The sequence below is a fragment of the Trichoderma virens genome (assembly GCF_000170995.1).
Source record: "Trichoderma virens Gv29-8 chromosome Unknown TRIVIscaffold_86, whole genome shotgun sequence".
Lineage (NCBI taxonomy): Eukaryota > Fungi > Ascomycota > Sordariomycetes > Hypocreales > Hypocreaceae > Trichoderma > Trichoderma virens.
Genome location: NW_014013663.1, coordinates 705,672 through 730,068, shown reverse-complemented (window position 1 = coordinate 730,068; position 24,397 = coordinate 705,672). Strand labels below are relative to the sequence as shown.

At 49.6% G+C, this 24,397-nt stretch overlaps 11 protein-coding genes across 11 annotated transcripts; 5 read left to right on the top strand and 6 right to left on the bottom strand.

The window, feature by feature from the left end:
- Positions 1 to 617: 617 nt before the first annotated feature.
- Positions 618 to 1,535, top strand: TRIVIDRAFT_68501 (uncharacterized protein; the record flags this gene model as incomplete). Its single annotated transcript, XM_014097213.1, has 1 exon — positions 618 to 1,535. One exon carries the CDS (start codon positions 618 to 620, stop codon positions 1,533 to 1,535), a length of 918 nt encoding a protein of 305 aa, XP_013952688.1.
- A 185-nt stretch (positions 1,536 to 1,720) lies between these two features.
- On the bottom strand, positions 1,721 to 3,419 carry TRIVIDRAFT_194234 (uncharacterized protein; the record flags this gene model as incomplete). The annotated part of the gene is made up of 3 exons (XM_014097212.1): positions 1,721 to 2,498; positions 2,558 to 3,300; positions 3,360 to 3,419. 3 exons carry the CDS (start codon positions 3,417 to 3,419, stop codon positions 1,721 to 1,723), a joined length of 1,581 nt encoding a protein of 526 aa, XP_013952687.1.
- Positions 3,420 to 4,975: 1,556 nt separating this feature from the next.
- On the top strand, positions 4,976 to 5,959 carry TRIVIDRAFT_47276 (uncharacterized protein; the record flags this gene model as incomplete). The annotated part of the gene is made up of 3 exons (XM_014097211.1): positions 4,976 to 5,259; positions 5,324 to 5,505; positions 5,574 to 5,959. The coding sequence occupies 3 exons, from the start codon at positions 4,976 to 4,978 to the stop codon at positions 5,957 to 5,959; spliced, it is 852 nt and encodes a 283-aa protein (XP_013952686.1).
- Positions 5,960 to 6,116: 157 nt separating this feature from the next.
- TRIVIDRAFT_47510 (uncharacterized protein) lies at positions 6,117 to 7,649 on the bottom strand (the record flags this gene model as incomplete). The annotated part of the gene is made up of 1 exon (XM_014097210.1): positions 6,117 to 7,649. One exon carries the CDS (start codon positions 7,647 to 7,649, stop codon positions 6,117 to 6,119), a length of 1,533 nt encoding a protein of 510 aa, XP_013952685.1.
- An 829-nt stretch (positions 7,650 to 8,478) lies between these two features.
- TRIVIDRAFT_47385 (uncharacterized protein) lies at positions 8,479 to 10,275 on the top strand (the record flags this gene model as incomplete). Its single annotated transcript, XM_014097209.1, has 5 exons — positions 8,479 to 8,940; positions 9,017 to 9,496; positions 9,547 to 9,878; positions 9,933 to 10,032; positions 10,090 to 10,275. 5 exons carry the CDS (start codon positions 8,479 to 8,481, stop codon positions 10,273 to 10,275), a joined length of 1,560 nt encoding a protein of 519 aa, XP_013952684.1.
- A 368-nt stretch (positions 10,276 to 10,643) lies between these two features.
- Positions 10,644 to 11,777, bottom strand: TRIVIDRAFT_204625 (uncharacterized protein; the record flags this gene model as incomplete). The annotated part of the gene is made up of 1 exon (XM_014097208.1): positions 10,644 to 11,777. One exon carries the CDS (start codon positions 11,775 to 11,777, stop codon positions 10,644 to 10,646), a length of 1,134 nt encoding a protein of 377 aa, XP_013952683.1.
- A 1,184-nt stretch (positions 11,778 to 12,961) lies between these two features.
- Positions 12,962 to 14,044, top strand: TRIVIDRAFT_231671 (uncharacterized protein; the record flags this gene model as incomplete). The annotated part of the gene is made up of 3 exons (XM_014097207.1): positions 12,962 to 12,973; positions 13,037 to 13,145; positions 13,211 to 14,044. 3 exons carry the CDS (start codon positions 12,962 to 12,964, stop codon positions 13,948 to 13,950), a joined length of 861 nt encoding a protein of 286 aa, XP_013952682.1.
- Positions 14,045 to 14,161: 117 nt separating this feature from the next.
- Positions 14,162 to 14,959, bottom strand: TRIVIDRAFT_204623 (uncharacterized protein; the record flags this gene model as incomplete). The annotated part of the gene is made up of 1 exon (XM_014097206.1): positions 14,162 to 14,959. The coding sequence occupies one exon, from the start codon at positions 14,957 to 14,959 to the stop codon at positions 14,162 to 14,164; it is 798 nt and encodes a 265-aa protein (XP_013952681.1).
- A 248-nt stretch (positions 14,960 to 15,207) lies between these two features.
- Positions 15,208 to 16,035, bottom strand: TRIVIDRAFT_68493 (uncharacterized protein; the record flags this gene model as incomplete). The annotated part of the gene is made up of 1 exon (XM_014097205.1): positions 15,208 to 16,035. The coding sequence occupies one exon, from the start codon at positions 16,033 to 16,035 to the stop codon at positions 15,208 to 15,210; it is 828 nt and encodes a 275-aa protein (XP_013952680.1).
- A 1,411-nt stretch (positions 16,036 to 17,446) lies between these two features.
- On the bottom strand, positions 17,447 to 19,617 carry TRIVIDRAFT_77167 (uncharacterized protein; the record flags this gene model as incomplete). The annotated part of the gene is made up of 4 exons (XM_014097204.1): positions 17,447 to 18,263; positions 18,323 to 18,405; positions 18,462 to 18,805; positions 19,315 to 19,617. The coding sequence occupies 4 exons, from the start codon at positions 19,444 to 19,446 to the stop codon at positions 17,737 to 17,739; spliced, it is 1,086 nt and encodes a 361-aa protein (XP_013952679.1).
- Positions 19,618 to 23,447: 3,830 nt separating this feature from the next.
- On the top strand, positions 23,448 to 24,257 carry TRIVIDRAFT_225786 (uncharacterized protein; the record flags this gene model as incomplete). Its single annotated transcript, XM_014097203.1, has 3 exons — positions 23,448 to 23,509; positions 23,642 to 23,903; positions 24,063 to 24,257. The coding sequence occupies 3 exons, from the start codon at positions 23,448 to 23,450 to the stop codon at positions 24,255 to 24,257; spliced, it is 519 nt and encodes a 172-aa protein (XP_013952678.1).
- Between the last annotated feature and the right edge of the window lie 140 nt (positions 24,258 to 24,397).

Sequence of the window (24,397 nt, the reverse complement as noted above, 5' to 3'; positions counted from 1 at the left end):
TCAAATTATTAATTGCCGTAGCAATCAAAGCTATTTCCGCGTCCATCGACGAGTCTATTCGTCACTGAGACGGGGCAGCGAGGCCGTACGTAGATTCCAATTCGCACTGCCCGCAATATTCCATGAGCCTGGCGGTATCTTCCGCCGTGCCCGCTTCGTGCCCGCTCTTCGTCCGCTTGCTCAGCGGCCCCAAGCGGGAGCTATGAATTCCCGTGGTACCAATAGCGGAGAGGTCTTTTAGCTTGGATCTAGCCGTATTGGAAGGATCTGAGATGCAATCCATCCTCTGCAGCTCGATCCGGGTTACATAAAGATGATGACCCTCAATATCAGAGGTGTGGCGTGAAGCGGACTTCAGAGCGGACAGAGAGGCGGATCGCGAGTGTGAAAAGGAATCAAACAATGACTCAATTACCCAGCAAAAGAAATTAGCAGAATCCAGATGAGTCCATTTGCAAGTTTGATCCATCTAAAGATGGATATTGGGCATACCACAGGTGATGGCTGGCCTCATATAAGAGGGCCACCGACTCCCCATGCTTCTTGGCATCTTCATCGAGCTGGGCCAACTTCTGTTGAATTCTTTGATCAAATTTTATACAAGAAATAACACCACAATGGCGTCCGCCGTCTTATCCAAGAAAATATGGTTCATCACTGGCGCGTCCTCAGGTCTCGGTCTCAACATGGCCCTGAGCGCCCTCCGCGCTGGTCATCGCGTCATTGGCACAGGACGTAATATCGAGAAGGCGTCCTCTGAGCATCCAGAATTTTCCCGACTTGGAGGCCAATGGCTCCAACTGGATATCGCTCAGCCCGATGCTGAGCAGACCATACGACGGCTCGTAACACAAGAAGAGCAACGCCTCGGGAAAGACAAAGAGTCAGCCCACTGGGTTGTTGTGAACAACGCTGGAAGCACTTTGATCGGAGCAGTAGAGGACATGAGCGAGAATCAGATCCAGCAGTATCTGCAAGCTAATCTGTTGGGTGTCATTCGCGTCTGGAAGGCTCTGCTGCCGACTTTACGCCGCAACAGAACAGGCACTCTCATCAGCATATCATCCATCTTCGGCTTCGCCCCTAGACCAGAGCAAATGATCTACAGTGCTGCAAAGGCAATGACAGAGTCTCTGACCGAGTCCTATGCCACTCTGCTCGAGCCGTTCGGCATCAGGACCCTGATCATTGAGCCTGGTGGTTTCAGAACTCCTTTCCCGGGCAACAACTCCAAGGCAGATTGCGGCATTTCAGACGACTACAAGCCGGTAATTCAAGCTTGGATAGACTTTATTAATGAAGCGTCGGAAGACTTGACTCTAGTAAATGGAGACCCGGCCAAGTTCGGCGATAGAGTGGTTGATGCTGTTGAGGGCCAAGGCCTGTTTAAGAGTATCTGGGCGGAACATGACAAGAGCAAGGCCCTGAGAGTCCAACTGGGATCAGACTGTTACGGATTATATGGAGAGACGCTTAACGATTTGCAGAAAGGCTATGCGAGGATGGTCGAGGTGGCAAAGTCGACGGATGTATGAGTTATGTTAGGCATATGCCAATGCTGGGATTTGCGTTGAAGGAGTGCCTGCATCAAGTAGTGACATGATTCATAAATATCTATACTTGACATCTATATTAGAGTTTCTTTACCCCGTGTATTTTGGTATCCTATCGAATGTAACTCACAAAAGAATATCCGTCTCTGGCATACATTCGAGTGTAATTATCCAGATGATGGAGTTAGTGTAGACGATGCATCCGTGTCAACATTGATCAAACTTAAAACGCCAGCCTGTTGCAGCAACGCAAGATATTCCGTTGCAATCTTCCATTTTTCGCCAGTAGATCTTAGCTCTCGCACAACATCCTCCAAGGCGTTGTACATCTGTGGCTCATGATCCTCTCGCACGAACCATGCACACTCCGTCGCCACATGGTAGAGGCATTGTGCTATGAGAGGGCACTCGATATTAGCGCGTGCGATTGCTGGCATAACATTGAAGGAGATGGATTTGATTCCATCGAGGCTAACACTTTGCATCTCCGTCTCCATGGCGATTCGACTTTGCTCGATAAGAACTAGCGGCTCGTTGCAGCCATACATGTTGTAGAGAAGAAGCTGAGCAGAGCAGCACAAAGAAAGAGAAATGATGCCGGAGATGGAAAAGTTGGGAGATGTTACTCCGGCAATATATTCTTTGATGGACAGATGTAGCGCCGACAGCGCCGAATGGAGTGCTACAGCTTCAGGGAGAAGACTCCCAACGTCATGCACGGAGCGTTTATTCGCCTTGTGAGACATGACTTTGCCAAGCATGTGGGCGGCCTGACACATTTTTGCGAAGGAGCCCACGGATGTTAAGCTGCTGAATGACATGGTGAATAGAGGCTCACTGGGAACAATCTTCCCTTCATCCCAATCCTCATCGTTGATCGGTAATAGCTCGTCTTGAACTGGTTCAGGAACAGTAAGCGGTAGATTTGTTTCGATATTCATAAGTCTGAGCATGCGAGTCAGACATTGCTTTTAGTGGAAACACGAGTGCAAAGAGTCACGTACCTGTCAAGCAAAAATATCGCCCACCACGTCCTGCGTTGCTCTTCTCGAAGAGTCCAGGTTTCCGCAGGCTTAAACAACTGATTGTTCTTCCTGTCATGTATGCCCAGAAGAATACCTAGTCTCGATGCGCGACCGAGTGTTAGGTATGCGCCAGGATAGATGGCATGGGACAGCTCGTAGAGTGCTAGAAGGACAAGAGATTGAACAAGTCTTAGAGAGACAAAGCCCGCCGATTCTGCTTCTGAACAAAGCGACCTAGCCGACAAATACCATGATGAGGTCCTAGCACATTCTCCGTCCCTAGTGCTGAATGATTTTATGCACAGGAGAAAAATGGCAAGACATCCATCCGCTTCCGCTGGATCGCTATTCAGCTCATTAAGGAGGCGCTTCCGGCTGACAATGGGCAGCCATTTATGCACTGTCTTGAGGTACCCTTCACTGAGAGCTACTCGATCATCTTCAAGCTGCTCAGCTACCATGTGATGAAGCTGTGGGTGGTGACTCCAAGAGAGAGAGTTGAGTCCCTGAGGAGTCAGAAACTCAGAATCCAAGAAAAAGGGCAGCGGAAAGGCCTCCGCTGGTCTAGGGAAGAAGGCGGCAGGACTGATGCCCGGAAAGGTCCTAGACGGAGAGACCCCGTCTAGGTGGAGAAGCTGTTCAATGTGACTAAGCCTGGTAGATATGGTTGAGTCCGAAGCTGCAGTTTCAGCGTACTCGCAAGTCTTTCCCAGACGATAGCACTGCCGTGATCGTTAGTTGTTGGGACATGGCCGTATGAAGCCGCATGGGATAGACTAACCAGAGCACAGGTTGGAACCTCTCGAGTACATTTTCTCTTCAGACGCCTGAGATGAATCATGTCAGCATTCAGGCAATTCAATAGGGATAGGAGGCGACAGTGAAGTGTGGATCATGTACCGACAGGCTCGACAAGCTTGAGATGCATAGACTTTTGGCGGCATCGCGTCAGAGTAGTGAGATGGTTGCTGGAGACAATCCAGGTAGTTCCTCCTTGATTCAAGATATTCTCCTCGAGATTATCCGCTTGTTTTTGTTTGGATCATCCATGTCTTCCACTTTTCGCGGAGTTAGAGTTGAAGCTTAGGTTTAAGCATTCCGCTGAGTAAAGCTAGCTGGTGCTTAGGAATGCCGATTAGTCATCGAGTCTGCCTCTGCTTATTTGACCATGGCTATGCCATCTTACAGGTGACGATGATATTCACCGAGACTTGGAAAATAGAATGTACCGTCTTATGCTTAATTAAGTGTAGTTCAGGCTAATTTTGTACCGGGGTGGACTATTTTTCTCCAGCTTGAGTTATGATCCCATACCTAGGTACGCGTATGTGAATCTCTGCCATGCTTTCGCCATCTGCAAACAACGCGCACTTTGAGAGTCCTGCATTGAGGCACAGAGAAGGTTCAGTTCATCTTACGATGGCAATTTAGACAAGAGCACACTACTTGATGGTATCTTTTGAGGAGTTTGCCTCATACAAGTAAGTAGTCGCTGAAATGCTCTAAGCATTGGGACAACTTGCTCTACAGGTACACAAATGAAAACCGGCGGGAAGAGAACGAAAAGCAAGACCAGGACTACATAATCGCAAAGTGATATATAAATGGATGTCTTTTGGGGCATCTCTCACTATTTAATTGAGATTTCAGTGCGCATTTCTCACATATAGAGCTGAGTAATTCGTTGGTGATAGTCAGACAAATTAATTGGTAGCTTGATAGAATACGAGAACCGCAAAATACCACTTCACAACAGTTGGTACGGCTCCCCATGAGACTTCTGCAACTAACTCTTCGGATTTTACGTCTCATATCTCCAGTGGCAATGACCTTAAAACCATGTTGAACATCACATACTGCTATTCTGAAGTGTTCTTGCCAAAGTAAGATTTTATATATTCTATGGATTCAGTTTTCTGAGGCATACAATGTGCTGAGAGATGTTATAGCGCCCCACTCTCGTGAACTACAGTACATAATGGAAGCCCAATAATAATCGAATGAACAGATCCCGGCGATATCATTGTACCATCCGTAAATTTGTCGGGGTTTTTGATTCTTTCCAAGTAAAACTGTTAAACTCCTATATACTCGTGCATTTATATCCGAACAAACAGCATGTATTCGGCGTTGTCTCCTCGAAACACCATCGGCCAGGATCGAGCGGACGGTCCGCTCCTGCGGATCCCCACTCTCCGCTCCAGTCCGCTCTGTCCGCTGCAGACAAACGGGTCGAGTATGGCTTCATGAATTTTGTAAAAAGACATTGTTCATTGTGTATTTAAGTCGATGAAATTTAACGGTTTTCATGATGGCTCGATACTCTCAAGATCAGTTTCTTTTTCGGATATACACCACTCTTCTACTCTCTGTACCACATCATCAACTTTTATCGCAATGGCACCTCTTGTGTGGCTCGTGACTGGATGTTCTTCCGGCTTTGGACGAGACTTTGTCAATGAGATTCTCAGTCGTGGTGATAAAGTAATTGCAACTGCTCGCCGATTAGAAAGCCTCGAGGACTTGAAGAAGACGGGGGCTGCGGTGCTTCAACTAGACGTCACCTGGGACCAGCAGCGTATCAACGAAACCTTCAGAAGCGCCATTCAAATCTATGGCCATCTAGATGTTCTCATCAACAATGCAGCTTATGTCTTGGGTGGTGCATGGGAAGACCTCTCGTAAGAGTTCATTTTTATACTTGGTCAATGGAAATTGAACAGTCAAGTGCTGATGTCTTATTAGCTATGAACAGTTCCATGATGCATTTGAGACGAATGTATTTGGGCCCTTGAAAACCACCAAAGCCGTGCTACCCCATTTTAGAGAAAGAAAGTCTGGCACAAACGTCTTCATCAGCTCGATTTCGGGATGGAGCGGAATGGAGTTCAACGCAGGTTACTCTGGAACCAAGTTTGCACTAGAAGGTAAAGTGTTCACCAGGAGCACTCCGGTGCAGAAATATGAAGCTTTAATTACTCACATACATCATTAGGAATGGTCGAAAGTTTGAACAAGGAAGTGAGATCACTTGGCCTTCGTACACTACTGGTTGAACCCGGCTTCTTCAGAACCGATCTCCTCTCACAAAGCAATCTCAAGACTGTGCAGTCGAGTATCCCAGAGTACAACGAAGCATCCAAGGCTTTCAACAAGCTACTCTCGGACAAGAACTACGCACAAAGTGGTGACCCAAAGAAAGGAGTAGCCGTTGTCGTGGATCTTGTTCGCCAGGAAGGGACTGCCAAGGGTAAAACCATTCCTGTGCGTATGCCGCTTGGACCTGATGCGTACGATGTCATCAAGAATAAGTGCGACAAGACGACTCGGCTTTTGGAAGAGTGGAAAGATGTCATTTCTAGCACCGATCTGGAAGAGTAATCGTGCTTAGCTTGTGCCTCTGGAGCATCTTCTCGTTGCAGAAAGATTTGTGACTCTTGGTTATAACACGATCTTTATAGAAGAATAACATACAAGTTTACAAGTCTATAAGTTTTCGTGCCTTATATTCTATATCGTACATGTACATTTGCACCTCTTAAACGTCTGGTCCGCTCAACGGCTCGTTCGACTTATCAATCCACACCGTCTTCAACTCGGGCATCTTCTCAAAGTCCTCGTCAAAAGGCCACATTGGTCTCCGTATCCGATGATGACCCAGCCTCTTCAAATCTTGATCAACGCCCCCTGGCGTCAGTCCGAGCATCCACCCCTTGGCCATGTCATACAGCTGCGGCTCGAGGTATCCAATCTTGACAATAACAACATCAGCCGACCTTGGGCTGAGATTCAAATCGGTAAAGTCCTTTTCTTTGTGGTATGGCTTTCGTAATTTGGTCAAGATGGCGAACACTGATCCAACTTGTAAGACGACCTCGGTCACGGCATCACGATCGCCGTGCTTGATGGAATGAACGCGACCAGTCATCGTAAGAGGCGGCGCATGAATATTGTCGACGTCAGCTCCGGCAGTCACAGTGACAGTTGCTCCAACACCTGCAGCAACAGCCGTCTCAATCGCCTTGGGTCCCGGAACGCTTGCATAAATGACAGTATATCCGGAATCAGGCGATTTAAACTCGGGCCTCTCAAGCAACCTCGTCAGCCCCCAGGTCATGTCTCCCGAGCCGCCTGCCGTGGGATTATCGCCGGAATCAGAGATAAAGTATGGACGCTCCTCGGGAGGCGATTTGACTGCAGCATCGAGACACTCGGCAAAGCTTCCCGTAGGTGCAACGAATTTAAAGTCAGCTCGCGCATCCCAGAATAGCTTGGCCAGCTTCTCTGCTCCTCGAGAAACCGCTGCTTCATCCCATCCGGTGACAACAATGGCGGCACGGTTTCTCGGCTCGTCAGCCCAAGCATAGCCTACCCATATTGCCGCATCCAAGACGCCATCCTCGGCTTCAACGTCCGGCACCGCAGCGTAAATGTGTTTGGCGGGTTCTATTCGCGTCGAGGTCTGCTCTCCAGGAAGTAGAATAGGAACCGGGATCCAAGCTTTCAACGGCCGCATACCAGGCTCCTTTCCCTGCAAAATGTTGACGAGGTTGCGGCACGCTCTCTCCTTGGTGTCCATGGCATCTTCGTGCGGTGCCATGCGGTAGCAGGTGATGAGATCGCACATATGCGCCAGCTCCCGTGAGACATTGCCGTGCAGATCCATCGACGCCGATACAATAACACCTGGGCCGATGACAGCGCGAACGCGCCTCAGCAGCTCGGCCTCAACATCGTCCAGCTCCTGCACGCACATGGCGCCGTGGATATCGAACCACAAGCCATCGACCTTGTTCTCGGCAACAATCACTTGCAGTCTGTCCACAATCTCCTTGGAGAGCGTCTCAAAGGCCTCGAGAGTCACAATGCCTCCGGGAAGCGCATGTCCGATCAGAGCGCCCTTCCACTCTGCCTCTATCCCAAGCGGCTTATCGGCGTGGAGGAACTCGTATCGCTCGACAATCTCATCGCCGCGCTTCGGATGGAAAGCCGGCGCAAGCGTGACGGCGGGCGAAAAGGTCGATGTCTCACAGGCAAGGCCAGCAACGGCGATAACCGGTCGCTTCGACATGTTCTGGTTGGCCGATAGATGCTGACCGTATCTCTGCTAGTTTGTCGTGCTATTCTCCTCCACCCTTCTTATAGCCTCGCTGTTAATATCCAGTTGTCGAGAATTGCGGGGCGCTGAGGCTAGCTGTTTATTATCTTCAGTCTCGTCTTTAATCACGGTCGTTTCGTGTCATCAATACGGGCGTGGTTATCACTAAAAGGCCGTTTATCCGCAACTCGTTGCTTCGAGTGAGACGAAACTAGACTCGTTCTATGTCTGGTGATCAGTGGGGGAACAACGCGGGGTATCGCGACCAAAGAGCGACATCGTCTTGAGGTTTTAGATAAGTAAAAGATTGTCCGTAAATGGAAATCAAATGCAAGTCTGCCACTTTTACCCGACGGGCCTGGACTTGGCTAAGTTTGACTGGCCAATCTGCGATGAGGGCTTAAGACGGCTTCACGATATCTGGGGATCGGCCATGAGGACTTCTCCATCTGGTGGCGTCCCGCTACGCTGCCGGTACCCGAATGAACGACTTCGGCGAACTTTTGATTGGGAATTGTCCGCTATCAGGCGGTCTGTGGTGCCCATGAGCTGGATTTGCGCAGTCGATGTTACGCCCTTGGTTACATGCAGATGAGTGATATGCACAATGTCTGGAATCTGCCGACGATCTATAGTCGCTTGGATGAGGGGGAACGATGCATATAGTTAATTTGAGGAGGCGCGATAGAGGTCAAGGGATATTAATCGCCTCGGCGCCGGCACTCATCGACTGAACTCTGATCTGGCACCTTCAAGTATTGGTATACCTATATACTTGTTGAGAGCGAGACACACGCACACAATGCTTCGCAAGACCCCAACAGGGACTTGGATCCCGGCCTGGGTCCCGGAATCTACCGCCACTCTCTCTGTTCTTCTGCTGATTTGCTCCATGGTCCAGTCTGCCACCGGTGGTTATGACGGTTCCATGCTCAACGGCTTGAACATCTTGCCTTCATATACGGATTACTTCAAGTTGAACAATGCCACCACCGGCCTCAACACAGCGTCCGTTTTCATCGGTGGCTTCTTTGGCCCGATTTGGGCCGGTGTCATGACAGATCGCCTTGGCCGCCGTCCCGCCATATTTTGGGGCTCGGTGGTTACGCTTCTGGGTATTATTCTGCAGACTGCGGCACAGAACATTGCTATGTTTGTTGTGGCGAGAATCATCCTTGGATGGGGTAGTGCAATCTCATCAGTCGCCGGTGCCGTCTACCTGAGCGAAACATTTGCAAGCAGGTATCGTGCGTGGGGTGTTGGAGTATGTGTTCACCCGTTCCATCTGAACTAAGCAAACGAAGGTGTTCTCAGGAGGCTGACTATTCACTCACCACCAGATTCTGAACAACTTTTACTATGTTGGTTCGCTGATTGCTGCTGGAGTTACTCTTGGCACAGGTCAGTGGCAGTCTACTTGGGCCTGGCGTCTTCCATCGCTGCTTCAGGGAATCTTTTCGTTTGCCTGTATTATAGTGCTGCCGTTTATTCCCGAGTCACCGCGTTGGCTGGTGAGCAAAGAGCTCTATGAGGATGCCCGTCTCTCTGTTGCCCAGACCAACGCTGACGGCGACGTCAATGACCCGGTTGTGGTGGCTGTCTACAAAGAGATTATTGACACTCTTGAATGGGAGAAGAAGAACGGAATGACAATGAGTCCCATGGAAATTATCAAGACTCCGACGGCGCGGAAGAGGACCTTGATTGGTGCATCGGTTGGGCCGTTCTCATGCATTGCTGGAAATGTTATTGCGTCGTATTATCTTGGAAATGAGCTAGACACGGCAGGTATAACAGACTACAATGACCAGCTCAAGGCCGTAAGTTTACAACTTCATTTCCTAGTGAAGATTGCTAATTGTCTGCATAGAATGTTGTCCTCAACGTCTGGTGTTTGTTTTGCGCATTTGGAGGAACTCATTTGGCGGCGGTATGGGGTCGAAAGCCCACTGCCCTGCTTTCGCAGAGTCTTCTCATCGTATGCCTCTTCATCATCGGTGGCTTGTCCAAGATGTACGCAGATAACCCCGATGGTGCCTCCCAGGCATTGATCTACGGAGATGTCGCCGTCATGTTCATCTTCCAGGGAATTTACTCCATTGCTTTCACGCCCTTGCTATATCTTTACCCACCAGAAGTGATGAATTATCCTATTCGAGCCAACGGATTGGCTTTGGTTGGATTCAGTTTGAATGGATTGGCGTTAGTACCTTCGAAAGTCTGTTCTTGTTCAAATTCAACTAACCTCTTGCCCAGTCTTCTCCTCACGTTCGTGATGCCCATAGCGCTAACCAACATTGGATGGAAAACATACATCATCAACGGCTCATGGGACATCATCACGCTTATCCTTATTGTAAGAGGCCCTCCCAACTTTGATGCGGTGGATTTTCACCGTGCTAACGTATAATAGGCTGTTTACTGGGTAGAGACAAAAGGCAAAACGCTGGAAGAAATCGACGCCATCTTTGAGGGAGAGAAACATTCGTCTGTACCTGATATTGAAGATATCCGTACAGGTAGAAAGACTGTGGACGTAACACAAATAGAGCTTGAACTACACGAGGATATTGGGCTAAGGAAGAGGCACGAAGCTTGAATGGTGGATGCGCCATAGTGCTCCCTTGATATACCGGACTCAGGTAGTTTAATGACACGACGATGATTGACGCTCAGGAGCCTTTACAAATGCACAATATTTACTGTGATGAAGAAGCAATTTGATAGAAGTATGTCGAAAAATATTATAAATATCAGCGAAGTAAAGCTTTGCAGCTTACACTTGAAGAATATTAATATATACAAATGCTAAATGTGTCGCCGCATTCTAACCCACAACTCAACCACCATCAAACAAACGAAACCGCAATCTATTTCCTGACCACCATCTCCCCTTTATAATTAGCCCCTTGCATTAATGCTGTGTCCAACACTACTCGACACCTTCTACAAATATGCATCAAGACCTTAGTATGCGGCTAGGCCTGAAGCACCGTCTGCAACCGGGATGCCCTGACCCTTGCCGAAAGATCCACCAATCGACTGGAGAGAGCCGTCGGCCTGGATCTTCCATGCAGCAATAGCGCCGCTGCCTCGGAGCAGGTTGTAAAGGTAAGTACCGTCACTGCTAAGGGCAAGATCGACAGGCTCGCTTCCATCACCAGGGAGGGCGGCATCACCCTTGATCAGGGTGGCGGTGCCATTCTTAGCAACAGAGTAGCTGGAGATGGCGCTGGTGACGAAGCTGGCAGTGTAAGCGTACTTTTCGTCAGGGGTGACAACCACCCAGCATCCGTCCGTCTGTTGGTTCTTCTCAGACTTGGTGATGGGCTCCAGGACGGGGGCCGGGCCGCCATGCAGTTGGTACGTGGACAGACCGGCGTTGCCTAGAGCAGGGAGACCAGACTCTACAACGTAGAGAAGATTGGACTTGCCAAAGACAGCGCCAAAGGGACGGAGACCGCTGGATGCGATTGATGTAAAAGGGGCTGGGCTTGCGTGGCCAGTGGATCCCACGGTGAAGATGTCAATGGTGCTGCCGACTTTGTTGGTGACGATGAGAGAGTGGCCATCGGGGGAAAAGGCAACAGTGCCTGGAACACCAATGGGGTTGCTAGTGGCGATGGTGGAGTTGGTAATGGGCGAAAGAAGGCCAGTGGCATTGTTCACCCTGAATCCAAAGATGCCCGTGGAGGCGACGGAGCCATCAAGAACATAGGCATATCCGTTGCTGCTCAGGGAGATGGCCAGGGGCTGGTCACCAGCATAGATGGACTGGATCATTTTGAGGTTGGATCCATCCACCTCGAAGACGGTGACCTGGTCGTTGGCCGGGTTGACGGCATAGAGGAACCTGTTGTCAGCGCTGAGTTGAAGGCCCCCCTGAGTGTCGAAGTCGACGCCCTGGCCATGGCCGCCGGTTGGGTAGGTTCCAGTCTTGACCAGAGTGCCGTCATCGTTGCGAGAGAATGCAATGACTTCGTTGTTGACAGCGTTTGTCAGGGCGAAGACGGCGCCTTTGTTGCCTTGAGTACCGCTTGGTGCGGCCAAGACAGCAGTGAGGCCAGTAAGGCTGATGGAAGCAAGAGTAGAGAACTTCATGGTGATTGTGAGAGTTGTATAATGAAATTGAAAGTATAAAGTGATTGTAGAATTTGTCTTAGGGATTATTGTAGTTGGATGAAGGGGTAGTTATGAGGAGAGGAAGCGAATCTTGTGATGATGATGGTGAAGATGAGAGCAGCTACGAAGAATCATAACCATTATTATATACCTTGAGTCTCTCTACAACCGCATAGTCTATTCAAATTACTTTCACCATCTTGATGCTCCAATATCTGACCAACACACGTCAAACTTGATGACGGTGGAGTCTGGAGTCTGGGGTCTGGGGTCTGAACCAAAAGGCTGAGCAGCTGAACCCAACCTGCGTGTAGGGAGCATCGTCAACTCGCAAATAGACCTGTTTCCACATCATGATTCCAGCACCCAAGTCGGTATATGCGTTGATTGACGACTTTGGGCAATGCCCCTTTAAGAAATTACTCCATTGGGAGTGTAGAGCACGTTTTCCTCGTGCAAGCGTTGACATCATGATTGGATCGTGTTACGTTTCTATTTCCGCACCAACTCGGACCAACGCCAAAGCCGCTGTGGCTTGAGCAAATAAGCTTGTTAACAAAGCAGAGGGACCGACTGCTGTCAGCACTCAATGGTGGGAAATTCGCACTCTTCAGCCACTGAAGCGTGTCGATTTGCCGGGAATTAGATCGTTGCCCAAGCCACTCAGCGCGGCACACCAGAGATCTGCAACAGCGCCTGATTCCAAATTCTATGTGTCAAGCTTATATTAGCGCAACCCGCTCTTTTCAACTACCTACGGTTGCAACCTTTCTATTTACTTGTTCTTGAGCTAGGGGTATAGCTTCTGGTATTGCGAAAACTTCGGATCTGATTAGTATTCTAATTATTCCAAGTCTCTGCCGCGGCGGAAATCTGTTCGGACGAATGTGTAATCTTCTCGCGATGTTGCGATTTCTGCCTCAGTTAACAAAAGCCAACATTGAATACATAAATAAACCATAATAGTGTCCAAATTTCCGTTCATTAAGTTTGTTCAACTTGCTTGTCAATTCTAAAGATTTCAACCGTTACAGGGTACATACAGCATACATAAAGGAATTTTGCTCCTTTCACCTTGACAGCCGCGCGCGAAAACACCAGTCAACACCTGTTTCCAGAAATATTTTTACGCCATTCCAGTTTCCAACATCTCCGCGGAAAAGATGGCCCCCCAGGTAGGCACAACTCTATTAACAGCCCTGGAAAGACTCAGCACTAATCGTCTCTCCCCTCTTTAGTTTACTGTCTATACTTTCGCAGGCTCGCAGTGGGCCCAAGTAGCGCATCTGGCATTGGCTCAGAAAGGCGTTCCAGAAGACAAATATGACTTGAAGGAGATTGACCTCAGTAAGAACTAAGATTCAAAACCATCCGGCTAGACGCAAATGGTAATAATGTTAACAACCAACTAGTGACGGGCGCAAACTTCGATCCCGAGTATATCAAGATCAATCCCAACGGCACCGTGCCGAGCATCACATCTCCATCTCTCGACAAGCCACTCACCGAAAGCGTGGACATTCTTCGATACATTGACGCACTCGAGGGAAGAAACGCCTTGGTCCCTTCAGATCCCGCCGTCAAGGCCAAGGTACAGGCCATACTTGATCTCGTCCACTCGCACGATGCAGGGACCAACACCATTCTTCTCCTCGCGCGGGACAAGGAGGAGATGACGGGCAAAAAGGCCAGCGGCTTCAAAGACTTTGTGGTTAATAGACAGACGAGGCTCGAAAAGGAGCAGGCTGCCGATCCAAGCCATTCCTTCTACGGACCCAAAGTGCTGGAGAACGGCGCCCTCAACAAATTCTACACAACAGAGATTGGAGATGAGCATAAGGATTTCTTCAAGGACTCGGACGATGCCTACAAAGCGTTTGCTCGGGTGCTGGACAGCCTGGACTCGCTCTTGGTTCTACCATATGCAGCCGGTGATGCTGTCACAGAAGCGGACTTCCATGCCACAGCTTGGCTGGCACATGCTTTGTGGGGAGCAGGCACAAATGCGACCCAGATCCAAGACTTTAGCGTCCTGGAGAAGTTGATCCAGAAATCAGTCCCAAGCTTCACGATTGGAGGTAGGACAAGACAGTGGTGGGCATCCATAGCCGCTACTGCTGCGTTCAAGAAGGTGTTTCCCACGTTGCATTAAGTGTGGTGTTGCAAAAACAAAAACAAAAAAAAGAGCTCATGGTAGAGTAGGCATTGCAAATGCTAGCAATACTAGAAGACATGTTTGCCTGATGCATAAATCTTCCACTCCGTGTGGGCTCCAAGCCCGATCGCTTCCATAGCTAAACTCTGTAAAGATCCCAAATACTAAGCCATATATTCTTTCCTTTTTCTTGCCAATAGATACTCCGTCACCACCATCTCGAATCGTCTGTATTGTCGCCGTCATCGTCTTCTTCAGCTTCTGCAGGAGGAACATCTGTCGAGGGATCCGACGGAGGAGGGGGAGGGTCTTGCGAGATCGAAAGGCTATCGACAATGGGCGCAATGTCGGTCAGTGTGACCGACTCTATCCTCGATAGAACAAGATCGCCGAGAGCATTCATGTCCTTTACCGGAGAGGTTAGAGGTGCTAGCCAACTGAATTCTAGAAAGGGGGATGGTTGGGTTGTATCACGGGCAGCGCAGGATTCTGATTCAAGGGGGAGGCAAACTGTAGTAGCTTCTGAAGAGAAAGTCTCATTGCAAGAGGCAGGCTCTGGCTGGTTGTCGTGTCGATTAGAGCTCTCGATCTTGCCAACAATCTCGATCTCGCTCTGGTTCCAAACGATCTGGCCCAGCGGCGAGGGAGGATGTAGCCGTCTGCCTGGCGTCAAGAGTTCGATATGTGCGGCGCGCAGCTTTCTAGTTTGCTTGAGGTTATTCGCTAGTCGGACAATGGCAGCGGCAGTTCGTCGAGTCAGGCCAAAATATGCGAGCTCGCGTTCCACTTCCTCGAGGCTTTTACTTTTTCTCTTCTCCGACATGTCAACCAGATAGAGGATTTGTACAGAGAAAAATGTTGATACGTCTGAAGGCAGAAAAATATGCGATGGCTCGTGTGCAAGGGGATGATTGTCGAGGTGAAGTGGTAACCTTGGAAGATGTCGAGCCATAGGGCAGCTGCCAGGAGAACTCCCCAGGAGGTGCATATACGCATTTACCACCATTATTTGAGCACACGCGTCACATTCACTTTCTACGAGGAAAATTTTCACAGCACTGGGCACCTATTGTCTATTTGCTCAATTCCTATTATTTGGTAGATGGATAGAATCAACTGTTCAGTGCAAAATTAAATCTTCCTGCGTCTGTATCCATCCAACTCTGCAAAATACCAAACTCCTGCACCCCCTATCAATTAATCTTCCGAGTCTACAATTGCTCTCTTCCAATTTGCAAAGAATTCCACCCAACTTCAAGCTGAGCCTTCTCGGAGGAAGTTTTTTGCAGCTGCGATCTGGGGCAGATTCATTCGCGTCTTGGGTCCTTGGGGGGTTGCGGCTTTCTGTCGCTTGACTGGGCTTTGGACTTGAGGGGAGCTCGTGTGCTTGATGCCCTTGGGAGACTTGTCGGGAGCGTTGGCCCAGATGCTGGCTTGAAGTCCCACCTTTCGACCAAGATCGATAGTGTCTTTCTTCTTGGACTCTTGCGAAGCATTGCTGTTGAGGCTTCCGTTGCTGCCGTGGGTAGCATTACTCGAGGCTTCCGAAACGTTGTCACTGATGGCATCTTCGCCAGAGCTGGCAGTGAGAGACTTCTCGACTCCGTCCTTATCCTCTTCTTTGTCCATTTCCATGTCAGAGAGATTCTTGCTGGTGACGGGAAAGCTGTTGCTTCCCTCTCGGACGGTCGAGAGAACGTGGTACGGGCAATCTTCTTTGCCATTCCACAGATCCTTGATGATCTCGTCGAATTTTATCTTTTGCTCAGACGACTTGATAGCAGTTCGAGTCAGGAGGGGAGACTCAATGAGCTCTTCGTTGGTCCGTCGATCACCAACTTCTTCCTCGCGAGAGGTGCAGGCGGCGCACCTAATCGACTTGACGGAAGACATACGAAGTCCTTGGGTAGAGGGAACGCTCTCGAGAACACCACAGGTTCCGACAAAGCAAAGACAGGCCCCAGTGGCCTTGTCACACACCTGTCGTCGTTCTGCGACGAGATGAAGCTGTCCGCAAGTGAAGGACATGGATGGAGCCTTCTGGGGGGCGCATATTGCAATGGTGAGAAATTCCTTGCACATCTTGATGTCTGATGCCGTGAATGATGATTGTGGTGCGGGTATTGATGGTGACAACTTATTGTGCAGTAGTTGAGATGGGTAGAGATGATGTAGAGATGATAGTGCGAATGCTTGATCTACTTCGGGCTGAAAAGTGAAGATGAGTAGAGAGCTGTGTGATGCAAAAGAGAAGAGAACCTTGGAAGAAAATAAATCGAGAGAGATCCTTTTCTAGGGGGCACAAAAGAAAACTTCAGCGTGCTGCCAGCAGGCCAATGGGTGCTGGAATCTCCATTCGCCGCACCCAGTGACTGGCACACACTGCTAAAGTTCTCTATAGACATCAGACGAACAATCAGAATTCTCCATTTTGCATAGCACCTGTGGATCGTTTCTCTTGGCAACTGCAATCACGCCGTTTGAATTCGTAAACGAGTCTTGATACGCCCACCGAAGCAAATTGTCTACATGCCACCAAGCTGAGTGACTGTTCTAGATTATGAAATCCTTGTGGAGATTGTGTTTTCCACTGCTTCAGATGTTGAAGGCGACAAGGAACAAAGGGCAGGCAGGCATTGGCTGCATTACTGTTCAACCAATGGCTAGTAACCCTTGAACAACCCCTAGTAACGAGAAGAAAGATTCAGTATCTGGCAAGTACTATCACCCAAGTTACGACATATTACCTAATGTTCAAATGGGAGATAATCAGAAGCTGTCAACCTGTCAACCTGTCACGAACAATTGAACTAACCATCTTCTTGACAGAACCGATCCCTGAGGAAATGAGCACTAGAATCACGAAAAGGGCTATCGCGAGCCCAAAGGCATAGGCGTGTTGAATATTCCATAACTTTCCATGTTATTTGGATTTCGATTCGGCATATTCTACGCGTGTTCTACGTCTCTTCGTCCTCATGGCTTGCACATCTACGATTAGGCCCGATTTGACTTTAGATTCAACCCATGATGCAATTCAAGCCATTCGATGAAAATCTTGAGCACATCATCTAACTACAAGAAATATCATAAAAGAAATACCAACAGCCATGTATCACTCTGTCGGCCCATCTCGGAGAGTTCAAAGTGGCTGCCGGCGAAATGTTGCGCCAGACGAGCAACAAGGTTCATTCACTCGATACCCGACGATTGCTGTCCAAACTATAATGCTCGTCCCAAGACTAATTGAAACATTCTATCTATTTTCATGAAAACTTGCTCATGGGAAGAGCACTTCAGGCGCTCTGTGGCGCTACTCGGCAGGGGGAGACGACTGAACCAGCCACAATACCTAGACCAGGGTGTTGTGATGAGATATGAAGAGGATTTAACAAGGATATTCCCCAGATTTCTTCATGGCTTAGGTACAAAATAAGCTTAAAATGCGGCACCAAATCTTGGCATGTAGAGTCACAGCAGGTCATGTAATGGTGGAGAGAGTATAGTAGTGATATGTAGGTGCTTGTTGCAAAGCCCTTGTCTCGCATTCGTAAATCAATCTAAGCCGCATACACAGCTATCAAGTCTAAAAAGTCGACTGCCCAGTCATCATGATATATGTTGAAAAAGAACAACCCATACGCCTAACCATTTGTTTCCCTCAAGGTCATATTAAGTGCAACTCCCTAGTGTCCGTAATGTTACATCCCCTTATGTAAATTTTCCCTTCGCCACACACACATCCTCTCCTTTCAATTCCCCCACAGTTTCTAAGCCAAAGACTTAGATCTTGCCGAAAATTGAGGTCATCAGGATCTTGGTGACACGGTAAGGGTCAGCGTTGGAGGCGGGTCGGCGATCCTCGAAGTAGCCGCAGCCACGGGCAGCGGTTTCACGGGGAACACGGATGGAGGTACCACGGTTGGCAACACCCCAGCTGAACTTCTCGATGGAGCCGGTCTCGCAGTCACCGGTCAGACGGAGGTCGTTGTCCTCACCGTACTCCTTGATACACTCGCTGTGGTGGGGCTCGAGGGCCTTGAGGGCCTCCTCGATGTACTTCATGCCACCCTCCTCACGCATCTGCTTGGTGGAGAAGTTGGAGTGCAGACCACTGCCGTTCCAGGCACCCTTGATGGGCTTGGGGTGCAGGGAGATCTTGACACCAAAGTCCTCGGCGATGCGGGCAAGGAAGAAACGGGCAATCCAGAGCTGGTCACCCATCTCAATGCCGACGCAAGGGCCGACCTGGAACTCCCACTGACTTGACAGAACCTCGGCGTTGGTACCAGAGATGTTGACGCCAGCATCTGAAACCTGTATTAGCAACTCATTCCTAATGCAACACGATGATTCCACCCAAACTTACAGAGACAGGCCTTGTAGTGGGCCTCAACGACGTCACGCAGGACAACCTTGCCGCTGCCTACACCGCAGTAGTAGGGACCCTGACTGTATCAAGAGGTTAGCGCAAACATTTCCAACGTCATGTGAAACAGGTGACGTACGGAGCAGGGAAACCGCCAACGGGCCAGCCATAAGGCCTCTCGTCGTGGTCGAGGAAAGTGTACTCCTGCTCGAGACCGAACCAGGGCTCGAGAGAGGCGTTGGCCTCCATGACCTTGGCGCACTCATGGCGGTAGTTGTACTTGTTGGGGGTGCCGTCGGCGTTCCAGCACTCAGCGAGGACGATGATGTTGGGAGAGCCACGGAAGGGATCGGGGTAGACGGCGCAAGGGCGAAGATAGACATCGGAATCGTGACCAGGGGCCTGGCCAGTTGAAGAGCCGTCGAAGTTCCAGACGGGCAGATCCTCGGGGGTGTACTCCTTGTCCTTGAGCTCAGGGAGCGTCTATCGCGAGAGAGAGTCAGTAAACTTGTTTTCTCGATACGTCACACACGCGCGAGTCATCGCGTCACCGCCTGGGTCCCCTTTTGGCGATCTCATTGCCGAGCCCGACGCTGGCCGAGAGAGAGACAATCAAGTCATCCCAGACCCTGCAGCGGGTCGCCCGTATTGCGGGCTCGGTGGCTGAGTCGAGATACCAGAAATAGCAGCGACAACTAGAACCCAATAGCGACAACTAGCCACTACTAGACAAAAGTATCGCTGCTAGAAAAAGTATCAAGCAGAAGACAACCGGAGAAACAGCCACAGCAGCCAAGCTGTGGCGTCATGATTGCCTCTTCACTCGCCGAGGCCGAGTCGCCCCCCCTGTCAAGTTTTTGCCCACTAGGTGGCGGGGCAACGGGACAAGTCGGGGGTTTTTTGCATGCATTTTGCCAAGATGATGCTTGGATGCACAATGCAGCTGACGGGGACAGGGGTCGAGATAAGAAAAAACGTTGGAAGCAACTCACCCTGGATTTTGATCGAGTCTCGCCGATAGAGTCGATCCAGACATACTCGGCCATGATCTTGCCCTTCTGGTCGAGCTTCAGGTACTTGTTGAGAGTCTCAGTTCGAGACGACAGAATTTCTCGGTTGGCCATGATGACTGTTGTGTGTGTGTGTTTGTGGAAAGTGGATTTGTGTTGTGGGAGGAAGAAAGAAGTAGTAGTGGGGAAGAAGGATTGAATGCGAGCCGAGTGCAGTTCAACCAGCGGTATATATATGGGTATTCGAAAAGACCAAAGAATGGACTAAAAATGAAGCAATCAAATGGAATGCAATGCAGTATCAACAATTACATCCGTGGACGGGCACGGGCGGCGAGGGTTTATATGTGTTTGGAAGCATCAGCGCCAAAAGAAAAAGACGGAACCGGGTACCTTCAGCCCCAGAGTCGGGATATCCCCCAGTATTGTCGCACAAGTATGGAGTACACCAGCATGGAGTACTTCCAGTGCTAGGGGATGGGTATCGCCACATGAGGCCCCAGTTGCTGCTATCTTGGTGCCACCTAGTGCGACCGGCATGGGGCCACGATTGTCATGGTAGCAGTACACGGATGATGGGGGGAATGGCACGGATCTGCTGGTACTGGTACGGGGGATCTGGTTGTGTGCGTGGACGAGAGTAGCGGTACAAGGGATGGCTGTACTGTTTTGATGGGCGAAGGGATCTTGTAGTGTAGCCATGGCACAGTACCGTAGAAGAAGGTACACCAGTACAGTGGAGGAAGAAGTTGAGCAGAACCCATCAATGCCTTTTACTGTTTGCCTTTCACTTTTCTTTTGCTTTTCCTTTTCGCATCTTCTTCCTTCATCTAGATACGCCCCCAACGCCAACTTGCAATCTATCCGGCCGCCCATTTCCATCCCAACGAAAAAAACAAAACATCATCTCAACTTACTTTGATTTCAGCCGGGCCGGTAGAGCGACAGGGCCCAGCCACAGCGATCGTCTGGCTTGTGAGAATACCCGGACCCTCCCACGATACTTGGCCTCCGGTATTCGGTACCTCGCTCCCCGTCACTCCCAGTTCACTCCCTCCGTTTACACTGTACTCCATCCACAAAGTACCTGATAAGGGGGCTTTGGCAGAGGCAATTGGTGGCTGCTCGACCGCTAGTCTCGGCCGGTTCTGGATGCTGAGTGGCTGCAGCGCGTGAGGCTTTGCTCATTGATTTGTGTCATTACATTTGATTGCCATGGACCCTAAAAATTTACATAAACGCCTCACCAAGTTTTTCGACGCCGTGGTGCTGGAGCCAGTCGCTCTGCTCCGATTACCATCCGATGACTCGCGATATGACTGTTTTTGTCTGAGTTGTTTTCCACGATCTGGCATTTTGCGGAGATGCAGGTGTGATCAATTCATCGAGCTACAGACAGTAGCATGCATCAGTCTGTCTGACCTGCGCTTAGTAGGGATTATCACATCCAATGTCTTGCCCGATCTGAGCTGACCTGACATGCAGTAATCCAAGCTTATTAGTTGGTATTATTACTACAGGTACCTACGTACGTACGTGGGTACTACTCCGTATAGAATACAAAGTACAGTACACGCACATGCGCGCAGATGCTCGTACCAAGACAAAAGGGCGCCACCGGATCCGGATAAAGCAAGACATCAAAGTTGGCACTACCGAGCACTGTAAAACGCAAAATAGCATTCAATGCAATCCTTGGATCCCTGACACCAAGAGTGGCTGGTGAGGCTGTGCGCTCCAAAAGCTGAGACTCCTTCACTAACCGTAGACTCGGTACGAAATGGGGCCTACCGTGATGGATCAAAATGCTATTCATGCCAGCGACGGTGTATCCGTGTCTTAGCTCAGGTACTCCCTTCCACTGCATAACGAGATCACTATTAACGGAGTACGGGCCACAGCATCAACAGCTGCCGGCAGTGCTCCTTGGTCGCAGGCGGTGCGATGAGCCGAGAACGAGCTTCGGCCACGTATTTTTGGTTTCTTTTTACGTTATGATTTCAACGCTGGATCGAATCGGATTACGCCGAGTCTATGTCAGGGACGTGGCACCAGGAACCAAGAGCCAGGACAAGACGAAGAAAGGAGAGAGGCAAGGCCGCCTGATTGTTTGTACGTACGAGGTACTCGCTGTCCTGGCCCGTTCGCCGCCATTGTCGTGATAATAACACGGCGATATCGTATGGACGTATTATCAGTCATATCGTGTCGCTCTTGGACGCGAGGCGAGGGCATCCACCTCTACAGCCGCCAGTGGCCGCGTGCGAATCCGTGCCCGTTTGCATCCACAAGCGGCAGTCTGACATGTGAGCACAGTGCAGATACTAGCTGTTACTATCACTATTACTATTCCATGTACCACTGTACGAGTACTTGCTCGGTGGTGATGCCGAACTCTGCCCTTCGGCTGATTCAAGAGAAAAAGCTAGGGAGACACCGAAACACGAAGCAGTACCGAGGACACAAGAACGCTTCCAGCTTTGGCCTCTGTTTCGGTTCCACGCTTTCGGCTGCAGTTTGAGCCGTTCGGGCATCCAAACCGCGGATATATACAAGGCACAGGTCTGGACACATGCTCCCTGCAAACGATGCGACTCTGCTCGCGGCAAAGGGAAATTAATACCTCTTCCAATGCACCATTAGGCCTTGGCTAGTGGTATTGGTGACAAGAGACATTCAACATCACTTACAAGAGGAAGAGTAATTCATAGACAAAACTGAGGCAGCCTTGCGTGAGAATGAGACCATTCTGTGGCACATGCAAAAAGAAAATCCCCCCCTCCCTTCCCACCATCACGACCATCACTTTTTTTTCATCGATAAACGCGGAAACGATGTGATAGCAACTGCTTTTCATGTAGGCCAATTCGCTCATTTACTCCGTCCGCCCGCGCTCGCTCCCCATCTAATAATATCTCGACATCACATCAGCTCCGTACTGTACCCGACTCAACTCAAACTACGGAGTACAAGGGCGCAGAATCTCCAAACAGGTCCCCAAAAGGCTCACACTAGCCGCCACATGCCAGGGCTGCTTATCGTCAGATTCTTATTGGCTGCCTCCCCCGGCCTCTTCCTAATTCTCATCCATCATTCAACATGTCGCGCACGCGCCCACGCACAAGAAGAAACGAGCAAGGGCTGCCCCGAGTTTGTGGCCGCTAGTGGGGGCTCTTGGTTGCTGCCGATAATGGTGAGAGATGCTCCAGGTTCGATAGAATGAAGCCTCCCCCAAGATATTGGTCCCCAAATCGAGCCCCGAAATCGCTCACGGAGCGGGAGGTGCCATCTCCATACGGGTCTCTACGGAAGCTTGGGAGGCCTGTAGCGCGGCTGCAATCTCTTAACGCGTGGGGAAGCGATTGTCTGGCTGAATTGCAAATATTCCGGTTCGTCGGCTCTATCAAGGCTACAGGCACATGTAACACATGTAACACATGCAACACATGCCTCCCACGCAGCGGCCCCAGGCATATCTCTTGGATCCTTCCACGCTCGGCGGTTTTATATATCTCACAGGTGAATGTAACGTGTAAAAAGATTGTGCCCCCCTCAATCTTGATGCCCTCATGACACCACCAAATGGGTGAAGAGATAAAGTGGCAGCCTTCTTGTCAGCGAGCCATTCCGCACTCGGCGCAACCGCTGATTTCACAGACAGGGCGAGGAATTTTCAAGAAGAAGCCGGTAAATACATATGCCGATCCGTGGCCAGGGCATTGCTTACGGCATCATTTGTTCATTCATCATTCATCCTTTTCATTTGGGGTGGTTTGGATCGTTGGCTTGGCAAAGCCTCGACTTGTTTCCTGGTGACATGCAAGTGGCGCAAACAAAGAGCCACAAACACGAGTTGCGGTTCAGCCACTCAGCAAGCCATTCAAGAAGACGCCAAAGTAGTGCTGCATAGAACAAGGCATTGCCCCAATTTCGTTGTTCGAGTGAATACGGAGTAGATATATTTTGTATTATTTTTTGGGAGGTTTCTTTGCGTTGCTGTTTCAATGTTAATATGCAAGATGGTAAATAATCCTCCATGTGACTCTTGACAAACTTGCCAGAAAAACTTCATGTTATTTCTTCCCCCTTACTACTGGAATACGAATAGGGCAAATATGATAGGTGACCTGGGTGGAGGCTATATAACGGCCATTGTTCTCAATGTCAGCGTCATCCCGTAAGGCTGTGGCTCATATTCCTCGCCAAGTCTCGACAAAACAAACTAATTCCCACAACTATCCGCAATACATGCAGCAGCGCAAACAACGCCCTGCTATTTTAGAAAAACGTGACTAACACACTGCCACAGGGCGTCATACGCGTATCGTAATGTACGGCGATCTAACCAGCATAGAGTCTCGCGCTCTCTCGCTTCCCAGTTTACCCTTTCGCGCCATGCATCGTGTCAGCCCTTGAAGAAGGTTGGCCTATTTTCAGACACAATTCTCGAGCTCGGCCCATCGGTAGCTTTAAAGCTATTCCCTACTAAAGACACCACCAGTGCTAGAGCTTACTCCTCAGAGAACCCCTCAGAAAAGCTTCATATCCGACTGTTAGGGATACGAGAGAATGTTGGCCCGGATTTGCTCGCTTTTTGTGCATTCGATTGAATATGAGAGAAACCAGTTCAATAGAATGTGGTCATGATATATCCTGGTTTTCGTCTTTCGGTCTCGTCTCGTAGACGACATATTACGCATTGAAGATGGCTATGCTAACAGTTCAGCCAGCAGTTCATGGCGCCCCGTCAGCATCATTTCCTGGTGGCCCGCCCAATCACTTTCGATCAAAGCCAATCAGCCCACGTAATTGAGCCCCAGGTCGAGTCAGAAGAGTTGATCAGCCCGAAGCCGAATGGAGTCACATTTGGAGAGACTTTGGAACTAGAAGATCCGTCTGCCCCTGTCCTGAAGCTCCAGCTGTAAAACTAGATTATTGTAAAAGTTAGCATGGGTTATTCATATATATATAAGGCCGTAGGTTGTCGAATACAGATCTTGAACTCTGTAGATTCGAGGACACTAGTTTCCATAATTTGTCGATACCAAAACAAACCAGCGTCTTT